Source organism: Aquila chrysaetos, chromosome 10, assembly GCF_900496995.4.
Source record: "Aquila chrysaetos chrysaetos chromosome 10, bAquChr1.4, whole genome shotgun sequence".
NCBI lineage: Eukaryota > Metazoa > Chordata > Aves > Accipitriformes > Accipitridae > Aquila > Aquila chrysaetos.
The window spans coordinates 13538898-13566669 of record NC_044013.1 but is presented as its reverse complement, the minus strand read 5'-3'; the positions used below and the strand labels follow the sequence as shown (position 1 = coordinate 13566669).

General features: G+C 52.3%; 2 protein-coding genes across 4 annotated transcripts in view; one reads left to right on the top strand and one right to left on the bottom strand.

The window, feature by feature from the left end:
- P3H2 (prolyl 3-hydroxylase 2) overlaps window positions 1–4656 on the top strand; it is a 77060-nt gene extending 72404 nt beyond the window's left edge. For 2 of the 3 annotated variants that reach the window (XM_030029024.2, XM_030029025.2), the window contains 7 exons: window positions 137–264; window positions 864–959; window positions 1043–1193; window positions 1722–1839; window positions 2354–2429; window positions 3304–3444; window positions 4458–4656. In XM_030029024.2, the coding sequence (XP_029884884.1) occupies window positions 137–264; window positions 864–959; window positions 1043–1193; window positions 1722–1839; window positions 2354–2429; window positions 3304–3444; window positions 4458–4550 (803 nt within the window). In that variant the 3' untranslated portion in view covers window positions 4551–4656. Of the gene's footprint in view, window positions 1–136; window positions 265–863; window positions 960–1042; window positions 1194–1496; window positions 1840–2353; window positions 2430–3303; window positions 3445–4457 lie in introns of those variants that run through there. The other variant, XM_041126904.1, reaches the window with a different exon arrangement.
- A 17450-nt stretch (window positions 4657–22106) lies between these two features.
- TP63 (tumor protein p63) overlaps window positions 22107–27772 on the bottom strand; it is a 109671-nt gene continuing 104005 nt past the window's right edge. Inside the window, 4 exon segments of the mRNA XM_030029117.2 lie at window positions 22107–25146; window positions 26411–26504; window positions 27379–27401; window positions 27403–27524. Coding sequence (XP_029884977.1) covers window positions 24850–25146; window positions 26411–26504; window positions 27379–27401; window positions 27403–27524 — 536 coding nt within the window. The 3' untranslated portion in view covers window positions 22107–24849.

Sequence of the window (27772 nt, the reverse complement as noted above, 5' to 3'; positions counted from 1 at the left end):
ACTTTGCTCTCTGCTGTGAAGCTCTTTCCCTGGCAGTGCACCCGGGTGACTTCAGCTGGCCCTCAGCCATGGTACAAGACGTCAATGAGGCCATTGCATGTTCAGCAGGGTTGTTTTCTGTCTCTCTTTCCATCAGGAGGTCCGCTTCTCTACAGCGATGTGAAGTTTGTCTACAACTCGCAGCAGCTGAATGGCACCCAGCGAGTACTACTGGATAACGTCATCTCAGAGGAGCAGTGTCGAGAGCTTCACAGGGTGGCCAGTGTGAGTAGGCAACATCCCTGGGGGGGACGTGACTGTCACCTGGGCTGAGTGCCTGATGCTTTCCCCAGCATCTGACTGGTGAGAGCTGAATGTGTGATCAGCCCCCGGAGAGGCTCTGGGTTCATGTCTCACTCTTGAGTGTTGCATCTGATGCCAGGATCCCTGTGGAGAGCAGTCAGACACTTATCTCCATAACACACCCATAATTGCAGCACAGGAGCTGCTGCTCCATCTTGGCCTTTCTTAGAAACATGCTGCAAGACAGAGCCCCTGCAGAAATAGCTCTTTGCCACACGTTATACACAATCCCAAAGGATGCTCATCCACAAGCCTGGTTGAGCCTTCTCATTCATCGTCAACTGAGCCTGGGAGGGGACTGAGGGTGCCTGAACATGCCCAGTAGGGAGGTTGGTGGCTGTTTTCCAGCATCTCAGAATGGACTGTGTTCATGGAAAGCTGGAGTGCCTTCCCACCCAACTCACCTGTCCCGGTGAATGCAGCCCTGGGAGATTTGGGGAAGAGGGTTCCAGGTGCTTCTATTGCAGCTCCCCCTCTCCTGGGGAACCAGTTCACGCCTCGCCCGTGTTGGTGTCTTTCAGGGGATCATGTTGGCTGGAGACGGTTACAGGGGCAAAACCTCCCCCCACACCCCAAACGAGAGATTTGAAGGAGCCACCGTCCTCAAAGCCCTCAAGGTACATCTCCTTTCCTCCTGTCCCATGCCCTCCCTCCCAGCTGGCGTGTGGCACTGACCCTCTCGCCCCTTCTCTTTGCCCAGTACGGCTATGAGGGCCGCGTCCCGCTGAAGAGCGCCCGGCTCTTCTACGACATCAGCGAGAAGGCTCGCAGGATCGTCGAGTCCTACTTCATGCTGAACTCCACGCTCTACTTCTCCTACACCCACCTCGTGTGCCGCACCGCCCTCTCCGGTGAGGGCTCGGGGGCCCAGCGGTGGGGAGGGCTGGGAGGGCAGGAGGGGTTCAGCCCTCCACGGAGAGTTTACGAGTGGGGGACCCAAGCCTGAGAGTAGCTCTGTTTTGCCTGATGCTTAAACTGGTGGCTGAGGGCTGGGCCAAGTCACCATCCCCACAGCAGTAAAGGGTCGGCACTGCTGTCCCAAAGAAGCTAATTTCTGGGGTATCTCTTGTTTTTCATGTCTCCAACTCTTCCTCTTTTCTCCTCCCTCTTTTCTTGCCTCCTCTCACTGTCCCTTCTCCTTTCCACCCCCCCAGCTCTCCATCTCGCTTCCCTGCAGTAAGGAACAAGCAGGGCTGTGCAGATCTGAGTCCTCAGATGTTGCCTTTTCTCCCCAGCCTTTCCTTTCCTCCTTTCGTCTGTAAACACCACCCGGAGTGGGATCGGGGCAGGCTCCCCACCATGACGGACCCCACAGAGCATGGCATTTCCATCTCATCCACCCCTTCTCCCCCTCCCTTCCTCCACATGGTCCTGCCTAGGCCAGCAGGAGAGGAGGAATGACCTGAGCCACCCCATCCATGCTGACAATTGCCTCTTGGACCCTGAGGCCAACGAGTGCTGGAAGGAGCCTCCTGCCTATACCTTTCGAGATTACAGGTAGGAGGGAAGCGGGGGGCTGCCGCTGGGGACCCTCCAGGCATCCTGCTCCACAGGCTGTAAGCCCTAAAGCTGGTACATCCCAGCCATGGCAGAAGTGAGATCCAGCAGGTAGTTTCTGGTGGCAGCAAGCATCGTGGCTAAGCTTCAAGCCAGGGTTTAACTGTAATGGCTCTGGGATATTTTAGGGTCAGGAGAGTCCAGCAGTGGCCCACAGGGCTGTGTCTCCGTCAGGTGTTTTTGGTGCAAAACGGGAGGGTGAGAGCTCGTGGCAGCCAGGGGATATTTTGAGAATTGTATCCTAGCCAAGAAGACATCTGCTGGTTCTCAGCTGTGGATCCAAAATGAGGGCAGTTTGGGTGGCCCTGACAGGCCCCACAGCAGGACCTCCCCTGCCCAGCAGCCCCCCCTGCCCCGTCTCAGTGGAGCGATGCAGATCCTGCCCCAGAGGTGGGGGTCAGCCCCGAACCCCCCTGCTGCTTCCCTCACAGGGGTCTCCTGCTTCCTCCTCCAGTGCCCTCCTGTACATGAACGCAGATTTTGAAGGAGGCGAGTTCATTTTCACCGAGATGGATGCCAAAACTGTGACGGTAAGTTGGTGCTGTCAACCAAATTCCCTTCCTCAGCAGCCTGTGCTGGGGCTCTGGGCTTCCCCAGGCAGCCTATGGCTCCTGCCTTACAAAGAGCCCATACAAAATCCTGCTGGCAGAGGCGCACAGACCTTCTGTGCCCTGCCCAGAGGCTGCGCAGAGCAGGAAGCCTGCAGATCAGAGGGATGGCTGAGAGTTGTCCCTGCCTGGAGGACCACTGAGCTCCCACCCCATCTTGTGGCCAAACATGAAGCAATGCCTCTGTACCTATGCAGCGTCTGGCCCAGAGCAGGTCACGGTGGTGGACATCGGTCCCTGAGAGGGATGGGGCTCAGGTACAAGCTCCCACCTCTGCAGAGGGCCTTTTGGGAGGGTGGGCACCCCCTCTGTGGTTGGACAGAGCAGCTGGGCACCATGCTGGGGCTCTGAAGTCCAGTAGATGCTGGAGGGTAGATTGCATCTACCTAAGACCAGTGCCAGAGGGTTGATTTGGTTCTGCCCCTGAGGTCCTGCAGGATACCAGAAGAAAGGCATTTCACAGCCCGTGCCAGGGTTAGCCTGAACCTCCCTGGAGCTATGCTGTGGCAGTTTTGCTGTAGGTGGTCACCTACAGGCTTTGCAAGGAGTCCTTGCAGCCTTTCTGCATGATGTCTGCACAGCTGGACCAAGCCTCACACCTCCCTATTTACCCCACACAGTTTTACAGCCATGCCCAGAGCTCTGCATGGCCTCCAGAGCATCTCACTGAGTCCTGGGGTGATGCAGAGAGATGCCCAGTAAGATTCCAGGCCCTGGGCCATGACAAGCCCAGACACGGCCAGTGCACGCAGCCATGCTGCTCCTTGCCACCCTAGTGTCGCCTCTTTTCCCACAGGCCTCCATCAAGCCCAAGTGTGGGCGAATGATCAGCTTCTCATCAGGCGGTGAGAACCCCCATGGAGTAAAGGCAGTTACCAAAGGCCAACGGTGTGCTGTGGCTCTCTGGTTCACCTTGGACCCGCTTTACAGAGAGCTGGTGAGTCCCTCCACCATGATGTGAGGGGAGCTAGGGGGTACCCAGCATCCTGGATGAACCTGGACCATCTTCAGCCTCCAGTCCCGGCTCATCTATTCTCCCCCCCATCACACCCCATACAGCAGCGTTCCCATCTGCTGCACCACAGGGACATGAGCTGGTGGCCCCGGGACCAAACAGTTTTCCCTGCTACCCATGCTCCTGGGCATCCATCACCCTGGGCCCATGGGGTGCAGGGCCGGGCTGGGGTGCTGAGCGGGGTGCGGGAGGGCTCTGCACAGGGCTGGGCTGGCCATTTCTGACACCTAGTGGCAATAACCTGATGAACGGGGAAGTCCTCCACAGCCACCCACAGCTCAGAGGCCAGTGATGTGCAGCTGCTGCCAGGTCCTCGAAAGCAGTTTGGCAGCCTGAAGTCCATGGGTCTGGGCAGCTGGATGCCTTGGGAGATCTGGGCTACGGTGCCTTTCAACAGGCAACCTCCAAGCAAAATTAGATGCAGGGAGAGCGCAAAACCCTTGTCCCTTTGCCTTGTGAAGCAGGTGGGCTGCGAGGTTTTGGGAGAAGCTTATTTTCAGAGAGCTTTACTGTCTCTCTGCTTTTTGGCACTAGCTGAAATTCCTCTGTGTTTGGTGCTTCTATGGTAGGAGATCAGCCCTGACCAGGGAGCTGGAAATCCACGTCAAGCGGAGGGGACAGGAGGAGGGTATGCTGTGGCAGTGGCTGCTAGTGAAGTGTGATAAGGGAACAGCAATACATCAGCTCTGCCCCAACCATTGCAGCCCCTGGAGGGAGGAGGGAATAAAGGATTGAGGTGCAAAGTGATTTGATTAATTTTGCCCAGCAAATCCCCAGCTCAAGTCTCAGGCTGTCCCTTGTCCTCTCAACTACACTGCTGGTCCTTGGATGAACTGCTTGTTGTGGGTCCTCCCAGGAGGCTGAGCCGTGCTGAATAAGCTGAGAGCAGGCACTGAAGCTTTGCTGTTACAGGTCCTTCCCTTCCCCTCTTGCAGGAGCGAATCCAGGCAGATGAAGTGATCGCGATGTTGGACCAGGAGCATCTAGGACCCAGCGAAATGAACATCAACCCAAAGGATGAGCTATGAACTAGGCCAAAGACTTTTTCTATCAAATATTTATTTAATATTGTTAATCTTATTAGAACCCTTCTATTTTTGTACAGAGCCGTTGTATAAATTAACAAGTTAATATGATTGTGGAGTGTCTCTTCTGTGTTTAGCCCAGCTCTTGCTGGGACCCCTTATCTCTGTGCCAGCATCTCCTGCTGCGACTGACTCTGCCTCTGGGATTCCCTGTCCTTCCCTAGCACTTCTCAGGACTTATTCAGGCCCACTGTACCCCCTTGGAGAACCCCTTTTTTTTCTTCCTCAGCCAGAAATAGCTGCTTCTCTTCAGACTCTGCTAGAGAAATGTCTCAGGTGTGATAACAGACCAGTCTTCCTGCCCCTGCTAAGCGCTGGCTGAAGGCCCGGGCAGTGCTGCCCTGGGGGAACCTCGAGCACAAGTAGCACAAGTCAGTTATTTCCATCTTAGAGCCCTTCACCATTTGAAATATGCTTTTTAGGGAAAAAAAAAAAAAAGCAAAACGCAGGTCCTAGAAAAATGCATCTCTCTGTAGCCGCACAAAGCTGGCGTTTGGGCATTAATTCTTAGCAGAGCTTCCAGAAATCACCTGCTGGGCAGGGGCTTGAGCTGTGCACGGGCAAGAAGGGGTTTGATTTGCAGCTGACTCTGGTGAAATAGGGTCTGTCACTCATGTTCAGTCCCTGCTTTTGCTAATGGCTTGGGATGCATGAAAGAAACTACTTCACAGTGCATCCTTTGAGCTTCCAGCCCAGTGCTGCTCTTGGAAAAAAACAAGGTTAGAATTCATCATTTCCAGGTCCATGTTGGAAAGCAGCTGAAAGGCTCAGGGATGTTACAGTGCCACGGTGTTGGGTGATCATGGGTGCAGCTTTGTACTCTGGAAGTCCTGGCTGTATCCTCCCACCCTGACAGTGCAGGAGCCCATGTTCATGGTGTGGTAGTATCTATTTCCTCAGTATTTCTGACCCAGTCTGAGGGTGTTGCAGTGAAAGCACATGCTGCTTATCGTAAGAGATTTACTATGCCAGTAACTGCTGCTAAGCTAGTACATCATCCCTCTCCCACCATTGAATTAACTCTGGCACCTTAGACCTTCAGACTTGCTGTGCCAGTGTCTTGCTTGGCTGTGCTTGAGAAGCTGCACCTACCCCTCTGTGTGTGGGATCAGAGCAGCCCCTACCTCAGTCAGAACTAACAGTGAAGTCACAGAACCGCCCACATCCCACAGCCCAGACACAGGGACAGCTTTTATCTTGACCCAACAGCTGCTTCTGCTACTAGAAAGCAGTTCCTAAAAGGCAGGTTGCAGCAATCTTTGCTGGTGAATTTATTGCAAGGCTGCTGTCTCTCCAGAAAGCACTGCAGGGAGCTTGGCTGGCATTTGCATCCCTGAGCGGCTTTTCTCAGCTCGCTGCTGCACTGGAACTTTCTCAGTCTTTTTCTGCTCCCCTCTGCCAGCTTTGGCATTTCCAGGACTTAAAATCTGCAATAGGGAATTGTCTTTTCTCTTTGTTCATGCAGCTTGTGCCTACCCAAATCTTCCAGGCTCATAAGCACTCTCTTCTTATCCAGTCACTGGCTGCAAAGGCCGCAGACGAGGATGGTCCTTCTGTAGAGATCTCCTCAAAAGCTGATCCTGGGTGAGATAAAGGGGATCTCGGTGCATCTGGAAAAACAAATGCCCAGACTGTGAAGGGGGCACCATTACTGCCTAGAAAATGATGGAAGGGTCATTTGCTGCACCTCCTCCAATGTGGAATCTGCAGGGAAGAAAGCTCTGGGTGTTTCTAAGCCACCAGTGTAGCTTGTTTCTTGGAGGTTGTATCTCCCTTCCTCATAGACTGTTGAAAAGATTCATTGTGTTGGCTCCCCAAAGAACTGCCCACAGGTCTCTGCTTTCAGAGATCCTTCCCTGCTTAAGTACTTAACACACCTTTTTTTAAATAGCCGGAGGAAAAGCTGGAGGGAAGAAGTGGAGGGCAGCAGGAGACCTGAAATGCCAGTTGCGTTGTCCCCCGTCTGCACCACGCTGTTGCATCCAAGGCTTGACTCCTACATGCCGCACCTTCAGCATGAGTTTGTGCTGCCATCCCCCTGACAACCACATCTGCCTGAGCACATCCTGCAGAGCTGCCCCCTCCCCAAGCAGCTCGGTGCAGACCCTGCCCTCCCAGGGGCTGTGGGCATCCCACCAGCGGGTCCTCCTGCGGGAAAGTGGGAGGGGGCATGGCGGGTAGTGGTTTGTTTGCTGCTGTGGTGGTTAGCCAGAGCTGTGTCTAAATCTAGGGGAAATAAACTAAACACAACATCTGGGCCTCTCTTTGTCTTTCTTTAGCCAAATACTAGAAGGGGGAGACTGGGGGGGGGGGCATGCGGTTTGTCTCATGATGGTGCCTCTCCCTTTGGGGTTTCCTGCCCCAGTCTCTAGAGCACACGCACACATCCCCCGTGCTGGAGGAGCATCAGAGACACTGATGTGGACAGGATTAAGCAAAAAGTCATGTGTGTGCATTTGCCTGCCTGTCCATCTCCTTTGCTCTGCATCCAGCCGCCTAATAACTTACACACCATTGGCACACTTCAGGCAATTTGGAGAGCAGGAGGAGGGTGTCACAGCCCCTGTGCGCTGCTGGGGTGTGCAGCAGGCTGGGGAGCGAAGTGGGGTGCTGGCCGACTTCTGGTGAAACAGCAGCTTTGGTGGAGAACGGTGGAGAAGCCTCAGAAGGATGCAACGTTTTGGGACTCAGTTGCAAACACAACCCCCAAATCCCCAGTAAGGGGAAAGACTCTGGACTGCCTGGGCTGTGCTGCTCACCGCACTGCTCTGTTGCTGAGACCTGCCTGCGGTCCGTGCCAGGCTGAAGCCAGGAAACAGGAATGCAGTGAGTCAAAGGCGCTTTTCCTGTTTGTTTGTTTTTCCAGCTCTCTGCTCTGGCAAAGTCTAGCTCAGACGTGGATTTGTATTTCTGCTGCAACAGCAGAGGTGGTTGCCAAATTTATTGGCACACTGTAGACTCACAGGAGCAAGTTATAGAGCTTTTTGGGATGTGCACCAAAATACAATGTAGGCTTTTGGGTCTCTTTTGTATCTGAGTGGGATGGGTTGCCACCAAGATGGCTTGGCCTCTGAGAAATGAATTTTAACTCACATTTGATGGAGGGGCCTGGCATCTGCCAGAGCTGTCAGGGTCACATCCAGACTGCCCAGAGGGCACCCGCATCACTGGAAAAAGGAAGCTAACAACAATACCGAACATACGCACTCCTCTTTTTGGTCAAATATGCCCCAGGAACAACCTCGCACACTAACATTTTTGCTTCCTGCTACATTGGCTCATGTTGGTTATTCCTCTCGTGCCCCGCAAGTCTGGTAATTGCTGCTTCCCAAAGCCCCTACATGAAGGAGCTCCCCAAGGAGGCAGTGCCTGAAGTCACACCACTGTGAGTAAAGCTGATGTGTATTTCAGAGCAAGCCTCATGGTTCCCAGGCCAGCTCTGAGCTCCTCTAGCCAAGGCTTGGCCACTGAAGGGAGCCACAATCTACTTAATGTGTTGGCCATTTGTTATATGTGTCCCAGCTCTATCACTGGCAATAGGAGAGGTTTGCACATGGAGATGCTTGAACTGTGTCTTAGTTCCTTGTGAACTCTGCTGTGCCCCTCCTAATACTAATAATATATGCAGGGTGGGATTAGCAGGATTGATTTATGACAGTCAACAAGAAAAAAAAAGAAAACAACTAATAAAGGAAACATAATAGAATTAAAAAGTATTTAAAACACCAACTGAAGTGACTGTGTGTGTGTGTGTGTGCACATGCGTACATGCTTGGGTGCGGCAATTGCTGTGAAAGCGAAGCCGTACACAGTGTTACACAATGCCAGCGGATCTTTACTAGCAAGGAGCTTTGCTTTTGTTTTGACATTCAAATGGGCCCAAGCCAAGTTTTGTTGCCCCTTGCACAAGGCTGCTGTTAGGAGTTGTGCGGGGGCTGGAGGAGCCCAGTCTGTGCCATAGGCACAAGGAGTCATTAATGTTTCCGGAAAAAGTACAGATGAAATGGATGCCTTGGTTAAGGAGAAGATGAATCATTGCATTTCACAGTCAGGGATGCAGCAGCAGAGTGTGCAGAGCCGGCGGCAGCGAGGGCACTGGGCCATGGGGAGCAGCACCCAGCAGGGGCCATGGTAGCCCAACAAGGCACCCGACACCTCGTGCAAAGGGTAGGAGCGAGGAAAACACCTTGTACAAGCAAAGAACCACCAACAGGGGCCAGCAGAAAGTCTGAGGCTGAGCCCCTTTGGGGTGTAAATGACTTACTGCAAGTGGCTGATGAAAGTTTCCCTCCAGCCAAAAGCTCACCCCTGAAACCTCACCTGAAAATAAGACTTGTGGGTGTTTACAAATCCTTGAATCCACAGTCAACGCTAAAATACCTAAAGCCCTTTATGTCCAGTGGCTACAGAGTCTAATAAAACCTGGGCATGCCCATAAGCATTAGCCTGCGAGACTTTTTGCAGCATTAATTTTAAGCAACTGAACCTCACCAACTTTGCTGTGGAGGCTTAAGGCCATGTGGACAAGTCAGCCTCCAGCAGCTCCACTGGATGATGACTAATCCCCATTGATTCCAAGCTGGGGCATGGTAAGTTTATAAAATATGGTGTATTTGGACCTTTTGTATGTCCCCTTTATTTCCCAGGAGCTAGACTGACAGCCCAAAATACAGCAGCTTTGACGACTTTTGGTGACCCAGTGACAAGCCCTGCAAGCAGCCAGCCTAGCTGAAGAGCCTCTTCTGCCACTCCATCCCACCCTGCAGCTGTGTCCCTCTTGCTGCCTCCTCACCCTGCTGCTTGGTCTCTGCCCCAGTGATGGACAATTTGGGTGGCACCGTCCCTGCCAGCTGCTGCACCTAAGGTCGGCCTGTCCCCGTGCAAGGGTCTCCCCACCTCAGAGGCACTGTGGTCATGGGTGGGAGCAGACCCTGGACTAGTTTGTCACCTTTGCATTACAGCTGCTGGCTGCCAGTGAACTGCAGTGACTTGGCCAGAGGAAAGGTATGAGCGGAGGAAGGAGATGGAGTTTACACTGGGCACTGCTCATCCCTCCTGGTTAAACCTGGGCAGAGCCAACCTGAGCACTCACAGACAGCTGAACAACTTCCCGTGAAAAACTGTCATTATAAAAAAAAAGGTTGTTTCCTCCTGTCCACACCCTTGCCCAGCCTGGGGAAAAAAAAAAAACAAAACAAGACAGCTGGCTCTGATAGCGCTGGCAGTGAGATAAAAATGGGCTAGTCCTGCTTTGGGGAAGAACTATATTAAAAAAGGAAAGAAGCATGCATGTCTTTTGTTTCTGCAAGTGCTCCTACATCCACACCCCACCAGAAGAGCCACCTTTTCCTGCGGGAAATGTTGCTGCTTGTCTATACATCGGGGTATGACCGTGGCTGGATCTCACAACGTTGTGCTCTTTCCCAGGTGTAGATGGGCACATGTATATGTGTGCTTTTCTCTTGCCATCCCATTTCCAAAGCGGGCACCCAGGCCCAGAGTATAAGGTGCCTTGGTGCCGGCGACAGCACCAGAAACAACAGAGTGCAGCCCGGCGTGAGGCCAGAACCTGCACCATTGTTCACCACAGGCACACCCCTGCCTTCACTTTGGGCCTGGGTGGTCCACATGGACAGGTGAAATAGATGCCACTGAGAACAACAGGGGCCCCCCCCATATCCTCCCAGAGCTCAGCATAGTCTTTCATCTGTCCTCAGGGCACACACCGCACCAGCAAACTGCTGTCTCCACAGGTCTAGTGGATGCCATGACCAGCCCAGCATTACTTTTATCTTGTTTTAAACACACAGTGAAAGCTGGCACCGAGTTTGTTTCCTTCTCATTTAGCAAAACATCGTTATGCAAAAAAAAAAAAAAAATCATAAATGTCAACATGTCCCAACCCCCTGGCCACCATCCAACCCTGCCAAAAATAAGTCCAGCACGCTACAGGAACTTGAGAAAGCAAAACAGGCAACTCGGAGAGCTGCCTGGCCACCCTCACCTTGTTTCTGGGACAAGGAGGAGCGCCGGTGAGCTCCAGGGGAGCGGGGTTCACCCTCGGTCCGGCTGCGCGGCAGCGGGCAGCATGCGAGGCCGCAGCAGGAGAGTGCGGGTGCAGGCAACCGCAGTGCGTGCCGTAGCAGGAGCAGGCAACAGGAGGGCCCCGTGGGCAAACGGAGCCGGGCTGGCGAGTGGACACACTTGGCAAAGGAGCAAGTCAGCTAATAATCATTTCCAGGGGTGGTTTGGATAACGAGAATGGCAGTTCTAGTAGGTATTTCCTGAGGTTGAGCAGGGCAGGGCAAGGGGAATTAATATGAGCTCAGCTTAGCTTCTACCCCTCCTTTATTTGTAATGAGATTAACAGCAGAGATGGTAGCGGCACCATCAGTCTGCTGCCACGATGGGGTGAGCCGATAAGCAGCTCCCGCGCTGCCTCGCATGAGAGCCCAACGGCTCCGGCACACAGGGAAAAACACCAGAAAAAAATACCCCTTTTATCACACATGGTTTTTTTTACAATGGCCTTAGGGTGGCTTCGCTCCCAAGTTTGGGGCAATCACGTTGCATCGGACTGGCCCGGCTGCTCCCGGCAGTGCCAGGAGCGTGGCTGACCTCTCAGCGCGGCCCAGCATCATCATCCCCTCCTTGCAGTGCTTCTGCGCCTGGTGCCGGCTGAAAGCGCTGGTCTAAAGGCTGGTCCCTGCTTTGTCAGTGAGAAACGAGGCCACCGCTTGCCACCAATGTGCTTTGGACAGCTCCAGTGCGAGAAATAAAACCAGTTGATTTGACTGCAATGAGGCAGAAGCTGGAAAGAAGTGTGAATGCCCTGCAAGGCACCTCCCAACTGCTCACGGGGCTTTAACTGGACTGTAGCAAAGGTGGAGAAGAAACTCTCTTATGATCTCCCTCATGAGAGGAGAATGCGGACCCCTGGCAAGTTTTGCAAAGATTTTTGTTGCACCTGTGACAAGGTTTGTTCACGGCAAACGTAGACCCACCTCTGAGTGTACATAGCTCTAGTAGGGGAGTATTGGCTGGAAAACCACTGAAACAAACACCCTGTATTTTAAAAGTCTCATATTAGTTGCAGTAACCAGACACACATGGGCCAAGTGTGCCCATTCAGGGCAGGGGTGCTCTGGGGCACCTTGGCACCAGGCTCATCCCTGCAGGGCTCTCTGAAGCGGCTGGGCACAACCAAGGTGATGCCTGAGCCTGACATCCCCTTCACCACGTTGTTAATCCCTGGCCGCATTGCCCCACGCCAGGATGCCCACGAAAACCATCCGTGGTGATGTGTATTTCTGCATGAAGCCCTTCTTGTAGAGCCCCATCAACACGTGCCCATGGCCCAGGGGTGGCCAAGTGCCATGGGGGGCAGCTGCCCAGTGCCAGGGGGATTGTGAGCGGCTGTTCCCACCACCAAACAGGAAAAAAACAACCCACCAGCATCTTAAAACCAGTTTGCTGCCCCCAGGCACCTGGGGGTTGTTTGTTCATCTCCTTTCGTTTCGACACCTCGTGTGAGAGGCTGGGAGCTGGCATTTACTGCTCCTGTGGTGCCAGCTCCGAGATCGTTTTATTTGATTTGCCGGCCAAATTGGGTGGATGGGTGGAGACTGAATTTTCCCCTTTATTTTTGTTTTCAAAAAACCCTTCTGGCCCTGGGTGAGGCAGGAGGAGCTGAGTAGTTTCACGTCCATCTTCTCTGTGACAGTTACCTGCCTACAGCAGTGGGGCCACAGCCCAGCTCCTCCGAGCAGAGGAGCTGGGTGTGGGGGGACAGACTTGCTGGCGGGGTGGGGAAAGCCCTCAGCCACATCACATAGCAGTTTTTTATTCCCGCCCCTCCCCAAGCACAGTGGAAAAAGCTCTACCGTAAGCCCATCCTTCCTTGCTGTGCCCAACGGGTCAAAGGAAAAATGAAGCCTTTAATATGGGCAGCCCGTGGCACCGGGAGAGGATGGGGCAGGCAGTGAGGTCCTCAGCAGCAGCGGAATGAACACTGAAAATCCCAGCCTTGTAGCCTGGCCTTATTTCACACAGCTGTAAGGAAGGGGTTTGTCACCGCTGGTCCCCAGGGAAAGCCCTGAGCCATGTGCGGTTGACACCCGGAGGTGCTCTGAGCAAACACTTTCAGAATAACCGTCCCCACATCGAAACATGGCCCCGGCAGCGACTCTTACGGATGGGACGAAGTATATACAGACTTTCTCCGGAGCCTGGCTGTGCCCTGTGCTTTCCCAGGTGACTCACCCAGCCCTCGCAGCACCTCCGCAAGCAAAGCAGCCCAGGAGGGTTTTTCCCATCTCACTCACGGCTATGAAGAGAATGATGTTCACATGCATCTTCCAAAAGCTCAGCCACGAGCAACCGATGTGCTGTGCCCTTCTGTGCCCAGCAAATGGCCAGGTCCACCCTGCCAGTCACAAGCCCACGGTGCTTCCACCAGGCTTTCCTGGCAGTTTGGGCTTGCCCACATCTCTGGAGCCACCTGAGAGGCTGCAGGGAAAGTAAACGTACTCGCACTAAACCCAGGCATTGCATGGAGTGAGAAAGCCTGGCTGATGAGCACATACCCTGCCCCACTCAGCTGGCACCTTGCACGTTCCTCCCTGTTTGCTTGAACATCTGCACCGGGAGCTGCGGCAGCTATGACCCGCACTCTGCCCTGAAAGCAGCCTGACTGCGGGATTTGCATGGCTGAAAACTGCCAGCACACCTCGGCTGCTGGGACCGATCACGCTGGCTGGAGTTGCTAGCATCGCTGCTTGGGGGGAATCAGGCCAAATCTACAACTTGCATTTGCTCCGGGAGCATAACGAATCTTTAGCAGTTCCCCTTGAGGTGGAAGATGCTACATCCTTTCTCCCCTTTCAGACTAATTACACTGAAACAAAAGGTGAGATACAGCATAACAGGAACGTTACCAAGCCTGCGAGTCCTCCACCCAGCGGGATTAGGTGCTCCAGATGGCATGAATACAGATGCCGCCAGCCGGCCTCCTGCTCCTCTTGCTCAATTGCTGGCGCCACCAGACAAAAGACAAAAAACATCTCTCCTGCTCTCGTGACAGGCCTAGCAGCAAAAGAAAATTTCCAGGTCAGAAGCTCCTGCTGGATAGCCCATGCTCCAGGCTATGCGGAAGAGCTGCCATCCCTCGGCACCTCTTTGCCCATGCTGCGAACACTGTGTGGTACTGGCACTTAGGGCAGACCTCAGTGCTGCACACCCCAGGCACTGCCCTGGGTTCTTCCCTGCTGCCTTCAGACTGCATCTCACTTCCACCACTTCCACTCTTCCCAGGGGATGACATGGCTGCTGCGGATTCCTCCTAAATACCTTCCAGTTTTCAGGAAAACCCAACAGGATTCTTTGCTTTCCCCTCCCTTGGCAGCTCTACAAGTCATCAGTCGCCATGCTGCCAGGGCATGGTAGTCTGAAAGCAGCTCTGCCTTGCAGGCAAGCTTGGTAAAGCAGGTATTAAGGCAGCAGAGGGATCCTTCTGTTCTAACCTAGGAGGTGGAAAAGGGCAGAGTGCTGCCTGGAAACACAGGCCAGCTCTGGGAGCACCACCCAGTCTTTCTCCCTCCCTGTCATGCCTGGCCACGCTGGTCAGCATTGCTCTTCTCTCGCTTGCAATGCGGATGCTCACAACCAGCTAAAGCAGCATGAATGGGAAGAAAATCAGGCTTAGGAAATTTGCCTGTATTAGTATAGATGTCTGTCTTGCGCAACCTTTTCTGCAGCCTCACTGGGTTTGATTTGGCTGTCTCAACTGGCTGAGAGCCTTCTCAAAGGTATTCCAGATGCCCTGGCCAAACCAGGCATGCAAGGGTTAACCAGCATGCTCCTTGTGCCCAGCATCACTTCAAATGAAGCAGAAGGAAGGCTCTACTCGTTCCTCCTGAAGATGCGAAAAAGAGTCAAGTGCTGCAGTTTGTGCACCATGTCTTCCCAGCCAGACTCTCTTGCTGGGCTTCATCTCCAGTGAAATGCTGCAGTAACTCTGTGCTGCTTCCTGGCCACGGGGACACCACTACAAAAACAACAGAAAAAATTTAAAAATCAAATTTCAGTCAGCTCTCTCTGCTCCTGAGATCCCTCTCAGGAGCTGCCAGTCACAGCCTGTGTGGGACCCAGAGTGCCTTTGCCTTCACCTCCTCACCTGCCCATCTTCACTGGGCTGCTGGCATCCCTGGCAGGGCTTTCGGTCATGTCCAATTTCCTCACCTCCAAGGCAAGGCTGAAATAATCTGAGATAGCTGCTGCCCATGGCCTGACTGTAACGTACTTGCCTTAATGGTTACTTGCTAATATTTTACCCTTGGGCGAAATGATAAGGTTCAGGTCCAGGTGGAACACGTTCAGCCATCTCTTCTTTGGGGCAAGATGAGTCACTGCAGTCAAGTTGTGCAAACTGAGTTTGTGTGTGGTTTTAGTGCATGTGTTTTTACCATGAGCCCTTAACCTTCAATGCACAGCACAATCCTGCCTGCTGATAGCTCCTAAACACTGGCTTCCTTCTGTTCAAGTCACTCATTAAGCAGGAATAAAGGCTAGAATATAAACTACAATAGAATTAACTGTCTTGCTACCCGTAGCACTTAAAGCTGGAAGAAAACCTTTCTATAGGAAGAGCAAAGAGTGAGGTCTGTGTCCTCCAGCTGTCACCCTCAGTAGCAGGCAGGCACCACCGCAGGCTGCTCCTCTAGAAAATGGAAGTCCTGCTCAGGACTTTCAAAGGATGTTGTGGGTTTGAGGCTCAGGCCAGAGCCCAAGTGCCAGAAGGGAGGGGGACTGGCTCACACGGGCCGATGCTTAGGGCTGGGTATTTGCTCAGCGTGCAGGAGCTCGGCATCAGCCTTCAGAGGGCCAAATGCTGCCCTGGGGGAAGGGTGCTGGGCACTGCTCTGGGGCTGGACTTCATACACATGGGTATTGCAGCACCTTCTAGGCACATTGTGCTGGAGGTGACCCGTTACCTCCTGTTTCTGTGAAAAACATCTCCATGAAAATACTCATGTTCACCTTCAGGTTGGCAACTCTCTCCAGGTTCAGTATGGGCTGCTTGACTGTGTCCTTGGAATAAGAAATCAGTGCATTTATCTCATATTTCACCATGGTGAGTGGACAATTTGATGCAATTGTGTAGCCACCCACACCTTTAATTAATCAAAGAGTTTTTGACGCAGCACTGTGCAATATTTTGTTTCCTAACTTCCCTGCTACAGAGTACTAGGATCTCTTGTAACATTTCTTACCCAATTCCAGCACTGAGGGCTACGCAGCCAAGAAGATGGATCACATGTAGAAGTCTTCAGCATTGCCTCCACAGGCAATTTCCAAGGAATCAGAAGCTGAATTAATCAGAGGCTCACAGAGGGATTTGGGAAAATAAAACTGAAAAAGAACCAGCCAACAAACAAAAACAACCTCAGGAAGAAAATAGAAAGAAGTCAGCAGATTCCCCGGTGTGCCATTTAGGAAGCTCAGGAAAAACTGGAGGAAATCAGGGGGTCTCCTAGAAAACACCTTGCCAGAGTTCACTGTTCTAGGACAGAGCTGAAGATTCCTTCCAAGGGACCAAGGGGCCACCCCAACATCTTCCCCTTCAGACCTGCTCCTGCCCAGCTTCATGTTGCAGCTGCTGACGGGGGAACAGAAAGTGCAGGTAAAGACTGGAGATGGCCAAGTAGGAGAGTGCCTGGAAATGCTTGGACTGAATGCTAAATAACTGAAAAGAAATGCCTCTCCACACCAAACGCTTGTCCACACCTGAGAGCCGAGGACTCAGCTCACACCTTTGTGTGCAAATGAGTGGTTTGGGCACGCTTCCCTCTGGACTCCCTGCAGACCGTGGTGACCCCAGCCAGGAAAGCTGGGCTGGGACCCGGAGGCCAGGGCAGGGGTGAGCAATGGGGGCATCTCGCTGCCGAGCAGAGAGCCTGCGTAGGCAGAACATGGCCCTGGAGCCCAAATCCCACGCAAGCGCTGCCCGTGGCTCCACCGTGGCACTCCCCTCCCCCCCTGCCAGCCAAGGTGGGTGCCGTCCTCTCCAGCTCTCCAGCTTCTCCTTGGGAGCTGCAAACTGTCTCCATGGCACAGCCCTGAACCGTGGCGGGTGCCTGCCCAGCGCTGGGGGCTGCTCTCACGTTTGGCCTCCCGTTGGGCAGAACCGCATGCGGGCCAAATGAGCGGGGCGAGCTTTTAAAGCACGCACCAGCAAACTGAGCCGGAGCCAGCTCACGGCCTCCGAGCCAACAACCCGCGGGGAGCCCCAGGGGAGAGCCCCCCTCCGTGCGCAACACCCCGCGGAGCCGCGCAGGTGCACATCGGGGTGCCGGGTGCCGCAGGCGGGTCGGCCCTGGCAGGGTGCCGGGCTCCCCACCCAGACTGGCTGAGCTGGCTGCCGTGGCAGCGTGGGAGCCCAGAGCCGGCCGCCGGTGCTCCAGCCAGGTGCTGCTGTGGGAGTTCCCGGCTGCGGTGTGTGCTGCCTGCAAAATACCTGGTGGTATTTTCTCAGCTGGAAGAAGAGATGTGTATCGCTTTAGCAGGGAAGACTTTTGCAGCCAAGGCTCTGTGTGTGTGCGTAGAGGGAAGGTGGAGCACCTCTAATGCCCTCGGGCAGGGCACGCATGGTGCTGGGAGCCCGGGGTGCTGCTGCACGCTGGCCGTGGCTGCAGGGTGTTGCAGCACAGGACAACCGTGCAGGGCTGCTTGCCTCCAACGCGCCTCCAACCATCCTCCTGGGGTGGGTAGGCTCTGGCTCTGGAGACATCTCTGGGCAGAGGTTCACCAACCGAGGGTGCAGCTTCAGGTTTTTTGCACCCAAGAGGTGCCTGGGGTAAGAGCAGTCGTCTCTCCCAGTTTGGCAGGTGATGGGTTTTGGTCTTCGTCTTCTGAATTTCTCATTTGTGCTGGTGTTGGTTGGCATGGGCACAACACTGGGGATTCCCTGGGTGCACAGCAAAGGGCAGGAGAGCAGTCGCTTTCCCAAGAGGCAGCTACAGTAAAAGTTGCTCTGAAACACCAATAAGTCACTTGCTTATCCAACCCATGCAAAATAAACAAAGGAGAGCTGCTGCTGCAGCTCTTGCATGTGGGATGCAAGTGCAAAGGTGTTGAAAAAGGCAGTTTTATAAAATTCATGCCCACGCTGTGAGCACAGGAGCCGTTTGGGGGGCTGAGGGGGTCACACAGGCTCAGTGATTCGGCTTGCGCTCCCCTGTGCTGGGGAACATGGAACCACAACGGCAGCAGGAGGAGGGCTAGCACCACGAGCCTTCATCCGCCCCGGCCCCGCCAGGCCAGCCACAGCCACAGCCACCCGGAGCTCCAGCAAGTCCCTGCACCCCTATTTGACGCTGCCGGCGGCAGAGCAGCCCCCGGTGCTCGGAGCAGGGCCGGGCCCGGAGCGGGTCCCGCTAGAGGGCAGTGGCTCCCCGGGCAGCGCGGCCGCCCCCCGCCCGGCGCGGCGCGGCTCGGCTCGGCGGGGCTGCGCATCACCGCTGCCCTCCTTATTTTTATACTTTTTTTTCTTTTTTTTATGAAGCCAGCATTACAAATCCCCTTGACAGAGGAACCAGCGCGGGTGGGAGGTGATGTATACGGACGCTCCTTGGCTTCAGTGCAGCCATTTCTCCCGCTGTCTCAATTTTAAAGTTTTGGGGTTTTTTAAGGCCAGATTAGATTTATAGTCTTTTTTCCCTTCCTTTCTCTCTCTCTCTTTTTTTTTTTTAATCTGCTGCTAGACACTCATTTCGAGAGTGCTGGCAGGTAAAACAGAAGAGGAAAAGCACCATCTCTTCCCCAGGTCTGCCGATTTATTTTGTTTCAGTTTTTGCCCTTTTTCTCTTCAGACCCTGTACCAGTTTCTTTGCTGCACACAGAGTGCTGCAGCTGGTTATTTGCCCCTGGAATGCACATGGCTGTGCCATGAGAGTGTCTCTCGCAGTGCAGCCACAAGCCTTAGGAACACGGCAAAGCTGATTGCACGGAGAGAGCCATCCTGCTTAATATTAACAAACAAGCTTAGTCTTCCCTTGGCCTTGATGCAGGCAATAATGAGACCACATCTTCCAGGGCATGATTCAGAGTGGGAGGCTAATATGCTCTGAATGGATCCCCAGGGACTTTCTTGCCACTCATGGTGCAGGAAGCCTAATCTCCTACCCTAGGCAGTTGGGAGAGACAATGTAAGCATCTCCCTTGCATTCTGTAATGGTTGGTATCAGCCCAGCTGCCTATGAGTAATTGCTGAGCACGCCAGAAGGCACCCACCTCCTGTAGGAGCATGTATCCCCATCGTCTGGGGAAGTGGCACAGCCAAAAAAGCCACTGGCTGCCGTGCTCACATTTACCACTGCATCCAAAGGGCAGTGCACTGCAACGGCAGTGAGACAATCAGCTGAATGGTGCATGGGGACCCTCACCAAACACTTAATCTTAGAGCTATCAAGTTGAAATTCAGTTGCCCACAGGCCTATGTCTGATGTTGCTGTGGGAGTGGAGTGAGGCATGATACTACTGTGACTGCAGCCACCAAGGCAGAAACACGCTGGGTACAAGCAACATCCTCAGGTGCGTTTAGGACCGTTCAGCCCTTGGCTTCAATGCTGCAGGCACACAGTCACTGTACACCGTCCCTGGAGATGCCCCTCGGTGCTTGCCCATACCCTGGGGCTGCAGCTGCCGCCCCCTCGTCCCACCCTAAATCCCGCGTGTCTTGCCCCCCCCCCAGTCCCACATAGCTTCTCCTTCACTCACCAGTGGCCCCAGGCATCTGGCTCCCTTCATGAAAGCAGAGCTGACGTTTCCTGAGAACAAAACATACGACATTGTACGAGAGTTACAAGGAAGTTAAAGCATTTTAACAAAACCAACTGATCCCCCCATTTCCCCCAAAAAAGGACTTTGACTAGTTTGAGCCGAGGAAGCACACAGCCACAGGACCTAGCAGCAGGGCATGGCAGCGATGGGCAGCCCTGCAACATCCACAGGCAGACGGAGGGGGCTCCAACTCCACACTGAATGAAAGGCACCTACTAACAGAAACACACAAAACTAAAAACACCTGGTTCCACAGCACCGATGTTAAGGCCTTGTGCTGAAGGGGTAGTATATATGGTTGGGAGAGGCTGGGCATATAAGGAAAAGGGATCGGTCCATGGGTCCCAAATCAGGAGAGCAAAGCTGTAGCAAAGGGCGACCGCCACGTAACTCTGAGTAAAATTTTGGCTCCTTAATCTTAGGGAAGCAAGCTAGGAGAAAGCTGCAGCCAGACCTTGCCAACAGAGCATAAAGATTAGCTTCCTTACAGTTTATTTGACCCTCGTGGCCAGGTATCCAAATATTAATAACAAGGCTCCAAAACTCCAGCCTCCACCCTTTGCTATGTGCTCAGGAAGACAATTCACTGCTGTCATGGGTCACAGAGAGCCAAAACATCTCAGGACCTAGAAACCACCAGCTCGAGCCTCGCAGCCAGGTGAGGCTGTTTGCCAAACCTGCCTGGCAAAGGCTCAGCACAGGCACAGCCCATACCCAGGTGGCCACACTCCACATCTGGGTAGCAGTTGTGTGCTGTCACCCCACAGAGCAGACCATGCAGGGGAGCTCTGCGGGGCCTGGCTTAGCTCCTCACTAACCTTCACACAACAGTTGATAGAAGCTACACATTTTATAGCTCAGTAAATCAGAAGGCCAAACAGCCCAAGCTCCTACTTGGTGCTAGGGTTGGGCTGCCCACGTGGTTTTCCTGCTGAGAAACAAATTGCAAAGAGGCAGCGCAATGCCAGGTCCTGCAATCCTCCCACCACAGCACAGGCAGCCACTTTGCCATCAGGAAGGAAGGGGTTTCTGCTAAGCCATACAGGACTGGAAGAACGTGATGAGCAAGACACCCTTCACAGGCTCCACTCGGCCGTTTGCCAAGTTTTGTTGTGTCCGGATAAGTTTCATTCCAGGGGACTGCTAGCTTCAGCACACTTAGAACTAACAGCATAGAAGGGCACGCACGTCTTCAGAGGTCCACCCAGGCTTGCAAAATACAGCTGGAAGCTTGTGATGGATCCCTGCCCTGAAAACTTCGTGCCTGCATATGAAGCATCCCAATATCCAAAGACAAAATTCCAACGGGTACGGGTGGAGGGCAAAAGGGAGAGCGCCAGCTTGGGATTCCTCAGCACTGAAACCCTTGCTGTAACATAAGCAATGCAGAAGTTCCCTACTCCGGCAGTGGATCACAGCAGACAGCAATTGCAACCATCAGCAAACATTTCAAGCCTACCTGGTTAATGGAAACTGAAATCCTATTTTACCTGATCCAATTTGCTCATCTAGAGGCAAAGAGACCATCAGCTGAAACAGCAAGTTCTTACAGCCACTGCAGTAGCACTTCTCTCTTTGAGGGCAACGTACTAGTTTTTAAGATCACATTCAAGCAATCCCTGACTGCCAGAGTGGAACCAGGGGACTGATGCTTCTGGATATTGATATCCAGAGACAACTGCTTCCCTAATTCTTCAGCAAAAGGGAAAAGAAACAGTTATCAGAACCAAAGAAATCAGGCAGGCATTCCCTCCCGTAAAGGTAAATGTGAAACTAACTCCCAAGGGAAGCCATGGCCTTTTCTTCTTCTGAGATCTTTCTGGGTTTTGTTTGGACTCTCCCCATTCCCAAGCATCCTCCCCCAGCCATAACCCAGGAAAACTGTAAGAGGCAGACATGGGCCCCATACAGAAACCACTGATGAAGCTGGGCTGTTAATGTGGTGGTCCATGGACAGACTGAAGCCCCCCGCTGATGGAGGTGACTCCATCAGTTTCAGGACAGCCACCCTACTGGCTCCGAGCAGCTCTTTCAAATCCTTGGAAGAAGAATTGAGATGCAAAGGAAAAGGAAATGGTTTTGGTAGGAGAGAGGATGTATGGGGTGATGCACAAAGCCTTTGGTATAAGTTAAATAAGGATGACAAACCTCCCAAAGCTCCAAGGGGGATGGGGAGATGGCTGTGCAAGGCTATTTCACAAGTGTGGAGGTAGGAAAGGGCAGCACTGACCCTGCCTGCTCAAAGCACACGTTCCCTCCCCCCAAGCCAGGGCACACAGCAGGCACAGCTCCATCATGTTTGAGCAGGACATTGAACACGGGGCACTTCCCTGTGCCCCGCTCGGAAACAGAATAAAGAAACCTGATGAAAGGGCAGAAGAGAGCCATGCAAACAATCCAAAAGCCAGAAGACTTCACAGTTCAGCAAGAGGCTTACAGGTGCTGAGCCATTTGATCTGCCAGAAAGAAGGCAGATGGGGCTGCGATGGCAGCTTATAACACACCCTCGTGACACGGACGGTGCGAGGATGAGAAAACTGCACACGTGGGCAAAAGCGACACTGAGCCCCAGCTGCTCAGAGGAGGAAGCAGCGGCAAAGACTCCTGCTCATTTCCAAGAAGGCGCACAGACAAGAAAAGAAGTTGTTTGGGTATTCAGTGTCATTTTCAGTTTGGCTTTTATTTTCATTGACTTCAACAACAAGGTGTTCCAAAACACACACAGGTCTTGGTGCAGGCAACACTGTCATTGCTACAAGCATTGGCAGATTCTCAGCTCAATTAACCCATACGCTTTGATGTATCAAAACAAAACAAAAAACAAAAATCACAGCTCTACAGGGGAGGGTAAAAGCTACAGCAGTTCAAACTCACTTGAAGATTCCGGTATTACAGAAGTGGGCTCCATAGTGGTACACAGTAGAAAGAAGGTTTTCACAGCATATATTTTAATCATTAGTGATGCAGCAGAAAAGCTCCATCTTACTGGTGAGTTGAAAAGCAGATACTGAAGTTCTTGCACCCAGACTCTGGGCACAGCATTAACTGCATTAACCTTTTTAGTCAGAAGCTTCCTAGTTCCTAAAATGACGGTATTTTTGCATCAATATTTGTACAATACTGAAGCAGCTCAGAAAGATTACACAATGGAGATGCAAAACCTTGGAGGTGAGAAGGGCACAGCCTAATTTACCTCCAGGAATTTGCAAAGTACCCGCACTAACACTTTCCCCACACTAACACTGCCCCGCTGAATTAATTCTTGCATTGAGTCAAGAGCAGGATGACTCGCTTCTTTTGTAGCATATAGAAAAAAAAAATAGACATAGTAAGTTTTCACACTGAGCATGTTAAATACTTTGAAATCTAGGACACTGCTCTTTGAAGTGTTACAAAATAAAATGATAAAACAGGCTTTCAGTACCTTCCCCCTCCCCCCTCAACTGCAAAGTAACACAGGAATCTCAGTATGAAAAATACAAATATATTTGTCCAGTGACTAGTCGTTTGTTACATGGTATACTGTAAGCGTTCTGCATAAAAATAATAATTAAAAAAAAAACAGAAAAACAAACAACATTTCATTGTGGTTCTGTCAGACCCGGTAGCCCAAGAAGAAATAAAAATTGGCATGTTATGCTGTAGGAAACAAAAATTACACATACAAAAAAATATTTATATACACACACTTTACAGGGTAACCATCTTGCATTACCATTTAGAGCTGTCCAAAATAGGCTTGCACAGTTACCAAAAGGCAGTCTTTGAATGCAACACAGACCTGGCACAACAGACAGATGGAGGAGGATGCTAACAATATTGAATCTAGAATGAAATACATGGCACACAGCAGGGCCCAGAAAACAGCCACTGCATTGAAACGAGATTAATCGGTTGTAGCAAGGTAGGATGACAAGTCATTTAAGCTGCTTTTTTCATCTTTCCCCAGACAAGAGGAAAAAAAAAAAAAGTTAGGCTTACTGTTAAAAAGAGCAAGCCAACCTGAAAGCAGCTGTGCTGAGCCGAGCTCCTCAGTTTAGGTTTGTATATGTTAGAGTCTCACTACCTTGGCCAATATAAATGTGAAAACATGCGCTCTGTTCAGTTACTTGTCCACAGGATACTGGCAGTCAGAGGAAATGCCTCAGAGCACAGCTGCTGTAGAACCAATAAAGAAAAAAATGGAGAAAAATCAATTTCTCATGTAAACATGACTTTTTTCAGTAGCAACACTCATATTACCAGGAACTAGTCCTTGTTCCAAGGCAGCTGGAAATTTCTTTCTTTTTTTACTCTCTTTTTTACTAGTTGCTCATCACTTAGTCTATAGTCACCAACAACAAACCACAACAGGCTCCAGCCTATTACAGAAATATCTAAAGACAGTTCTACTTGACTTGGCAGGAAACCAATCTAGCATGGTCTAGATAAAAGATTGTCTGGGTTCAGGATAGCTGAAGCCCTACAAATCAGTGTGCAGCTCTCAGCTGATCCTCTGTTCAGCTGGAGGCTAGGCAGGCAAATCCTTATGCTAAACTAACCAGGCTGCATATGTGGCAAAGCCTAATTCTCTAGCTTAAATGTCAGTAGTAGTACAGAATGGCTAAAGGTTGGGTGGGGGGCAGAATTCAAGAGTGACCAATGGCTATATTTGCATTTATGAAACAAGCAAACCAGGACATACACATGAATGTAAATTCAAAACAAGAAGAGACAGCAGTTTTGGTTTTTCCCAGAGAAGGCGAGGGAAAAGGAAAAAGTGGGTTGCAGGTGGCCCTAAGTGCTGGCCTGCCCAGCAAAGTGCATGTGCTGTCTCCGCTGGAGAATATTACACATGAACAGAGCACTCAGCTCCGTGGGAAGAGGCTGTTTAAGTGCAACGTTCAGCAGACCAATTCCCATTTATTTTTCGGATGAACTGCCAGTTCAAGGTTTGGTGGCTTTGGGTTTTTTGCATTTGGTTTGGGATTTTGGGGGATTTTTTTGGCTTTTTAAAAATTTATTTTAACCTTCCCGCTTTCAAAAGCGGGATCACTGGATGAGAGAGACAAGTTTGCAGGTCAGGATGCCCACAAGGTGTGTGAGGATTCAAAAGTCAAGAAAAGAAGCCCTCTCCCCAAAGGAAAACATGAAACAAGAACAACGCCTGCTTGAGAAGGTCAACGGCTTTCAAGGAAATACCACCCGCCTTCCCCCTTTGCTCAGCTCTTCCCCTTGAAAGAGCTGGGGTGGAGGTCGCAGTCCAGGAGTATGGCCTAGACAGCATCAAGGGCATAACCTAGCATGAGTGAGCAAGAAGGTTCCCTCCGCCCTTCGTCCAAGGGTGCAGTACCAAGCTGAAGGAAGACAAATGAAGGGCTGAGCAGTTTGTGGCCGAGGCGGGGTGAAGCGGGGTCCGCGGAGCTCACTCCCCTTCCTCCTTGATGCGTTGCTGTTTGTTGCGCCGGGCATCCATGTCAAAGTTGAAGTCGTTCCACTCGTCGCGGGGCGGGAAGGAAATGGTCTGCCGGAGCGTGAAGCGGACCGCGTCAATGACCCGCTCCCCCCGGGTTTCGCTGGAGCCCACGCTGACGGTGGAGGCGCCGCTGGGGGTGCGCAGGAGGTGGGGAGGGGAGGAGAAGTCATGGAGCTGCCGGTGGTCCAGGATGCCCTTCCAGATGGCGTGGCGGAACTGCTCCGGGATCTTGAGGCTCACCAGATCCTGCAAGGCAAGGTGGAGGGCTTAACAGGGCAATCCCTTGGCAAGATGGGCTCCGGGAGTAGAAGCAGCCCTCTGGGCCACCCTGCAAACACCCGTTAACCAACGAAGCTGCTAAAATCCAGGTAGCCATGATGCACTGTAGAAGACAAACCACTGATCCTGAACGCGGTGGTTCGCTTCTGAACAAGCATGTGTAGCCAACGAGGCAGCAAGGACTAATCACACAAGGTCTGTTTTGAAGTTACACAAAACACATATTCATGCATAAGATATGGTGACCTAAAACTAGATGTTTAACTTGACTGCAAGGCCTCCAAGACAACCTCAGGGAGATCTGCTGGTTGCCTATGGTGGGGGATGCTGGGCTGCAGAAGTTCAACAGCTTTGAAAACTTCTGTGTTTATTTCAAAACCTGCAAAAGGATTTTAGAAACCAAGTCTGAGCTCCAGTATTTGAAGCTCTGGGTCTGACTCTGTAGGAACTGCCTTAATTACTTGAACATAACCAAAATCTGAGAACAGACACAACCTTAGAAAACTCGGACTTTGAGGCCCCATCATCTCTGGTGCAGTACCTGAGGGTAGCATTGCCTAAACTCTGGGAAATGTGATACCAGCTTCTGAAAAAATTAGCAATCAGCTTTGGTTAATTTGGATCAGCTTTTCTAATCAGAGCAACAGCAGAAGGAAGGCAGCCCACACTAGGAAGCAAAAGCGCCACAGCCTTGCAAAGTCTCGGGGCAAAAAACCAGGACAGCCAGCTCTGTCTGAGGAGAGCAATGGCGCAGGAGAGGAAGCAGCAACCCTGCAGCAAAAGCCATGCAAGAGGAAAAAACCAGCTGGGCTGAGATGCCAGCAGCAAGGGAAGATCGTTAAGGTAAGGCCAGAAAACAGAAGCAGGGAGGGAAAAATACAGACCACTTCTGGACAGCCCACTTGTCTGCAGGCGAGTGTGTGTTTCAGAGGGGTGTAAACTGAAACCAAGCCTTGCAGAATTAACAGGCGTGTGGGCTGGGGCCACTTCGGGGGCTAAAATGCACAGTGCTGGGGACGGGGAGACACTCTTTCTCTGTGCCACGCAAGGCAGTTACAATGCTGGCCCCAAGTCCAGCCTCTCTTCACCTCACAATAAGTCTTCTCTGCGTGCAGTAGCCTTAAATCAAACTAATCATATAAAAATAAAAATATACTGAGACTGGATTTCTGACCCATTCCTACAGCAGGGCCAAGAGTGCAAACAAAGGAAATGGTGAGGAGTTACTTACATCCATGGAGTAATGCTCAATCTGATAGATGGTGGTCAGCCCCTGGGTCGTGAAATAATCCACACAGGATGAGCAGCCCAACCTCGCTAAGAAGCTGCAGAGGAGGAAGGAAGGAAGGAGAGAGAAAAAAGGATCACCCTGGCTGCAACAGCCCAAACCACAGAAAAACCAAACACTCAGCCAACCTGCAGCAACAGGAAACAAAGCTTTCACCCTTGGCTTGACCTTCTCCAAGACATCCCAGGCCAGCAAGCCACATCGCTGCCACATCAAACAAATGAGGGAGTCCTTCAGCTTGGCTGCTAGCAGACAACCCTCATGGCAGCACCTTGCCTTAGTCAAGAGCCGGTGCTACACAGCCTGGATCTTGGGGCAGGAAGGCTCACATGGACCCTCCTGCCAGGTCACTTCACCCAGAAGGTGGCTGAGCCCATGGCAGCCTGCTGCATGGATAGAGGGCTTCAGCAAGGCGGTGGGTCTGGGGCTCAGACTCATCATGCACACAAAGTACTTCAAATCAGCACATTCCTCCCTAAGCGTAAAGGATTCCTCCTTTATGGGCAGCATCTTTCAACCTGTTTGACCTCACAGAGGGCAGAGGGACTTCTGACCCCAGCCATGGCTTGTCGAGTAGCCAAAGGGGGGGGAAGAAAAAAAAAAAAAGAAAAAAAGAAAAAAGAAATGTTTGCAAGACTGCCTGGTGCCCTTAGCTCCACCAGTCCGACAGATGCTGTATCCCTCGGCTTTCTTGCAGTCCTAACGTCCCTGTTTCTCTCAGGTGCTCAGAGATGGGGGTTTGAGGCTCGGTGCCCAGAGGGTACCAGCCCCGGGACTACCAAGACCCATTGGGATCCAGTGCTCCAAGAGAACGGGGCAAGGGACCTGACAGGACCCTTCAAGGCTCCCGACACGAGGCCTCCGCTCCCTGCGGGTGGGAAACGTGTGCTGGGCAGCCTGCTCCCGCTCACCTGACGATGCTGCAGTCTGTGGGGGTACGGAGGAGGGGGGGTGCAGTGGGATGTTGAAGGCATGGAGAGGGGAGGAGGCAGCGCCTGTGTGGGGCTGAGGCCATTCATGTCGCCGGTCATGGCCATGTGGGTGCCCATCATGGGAACTGGAGGAGAGAAGAAGGAGGAGCACATTGTTACCCAGGCATCCCCAGACCCCAACTTTGCCCCCACCACAGCACCGAAGGACAGCACCCGCAGCTGAAGCGGCCTTAAATCCCCTGCAAAGCCCCTCAAGGAGCAAGCTCACAGGGAATTTCAGGCAGGGCCACAATGACTGCATGAGGACCAGATGACAGACAGTCCTTCAGGAGCTCTCCCCTCACTGGACCAACTGTCGGCAGCACCGCCGAGT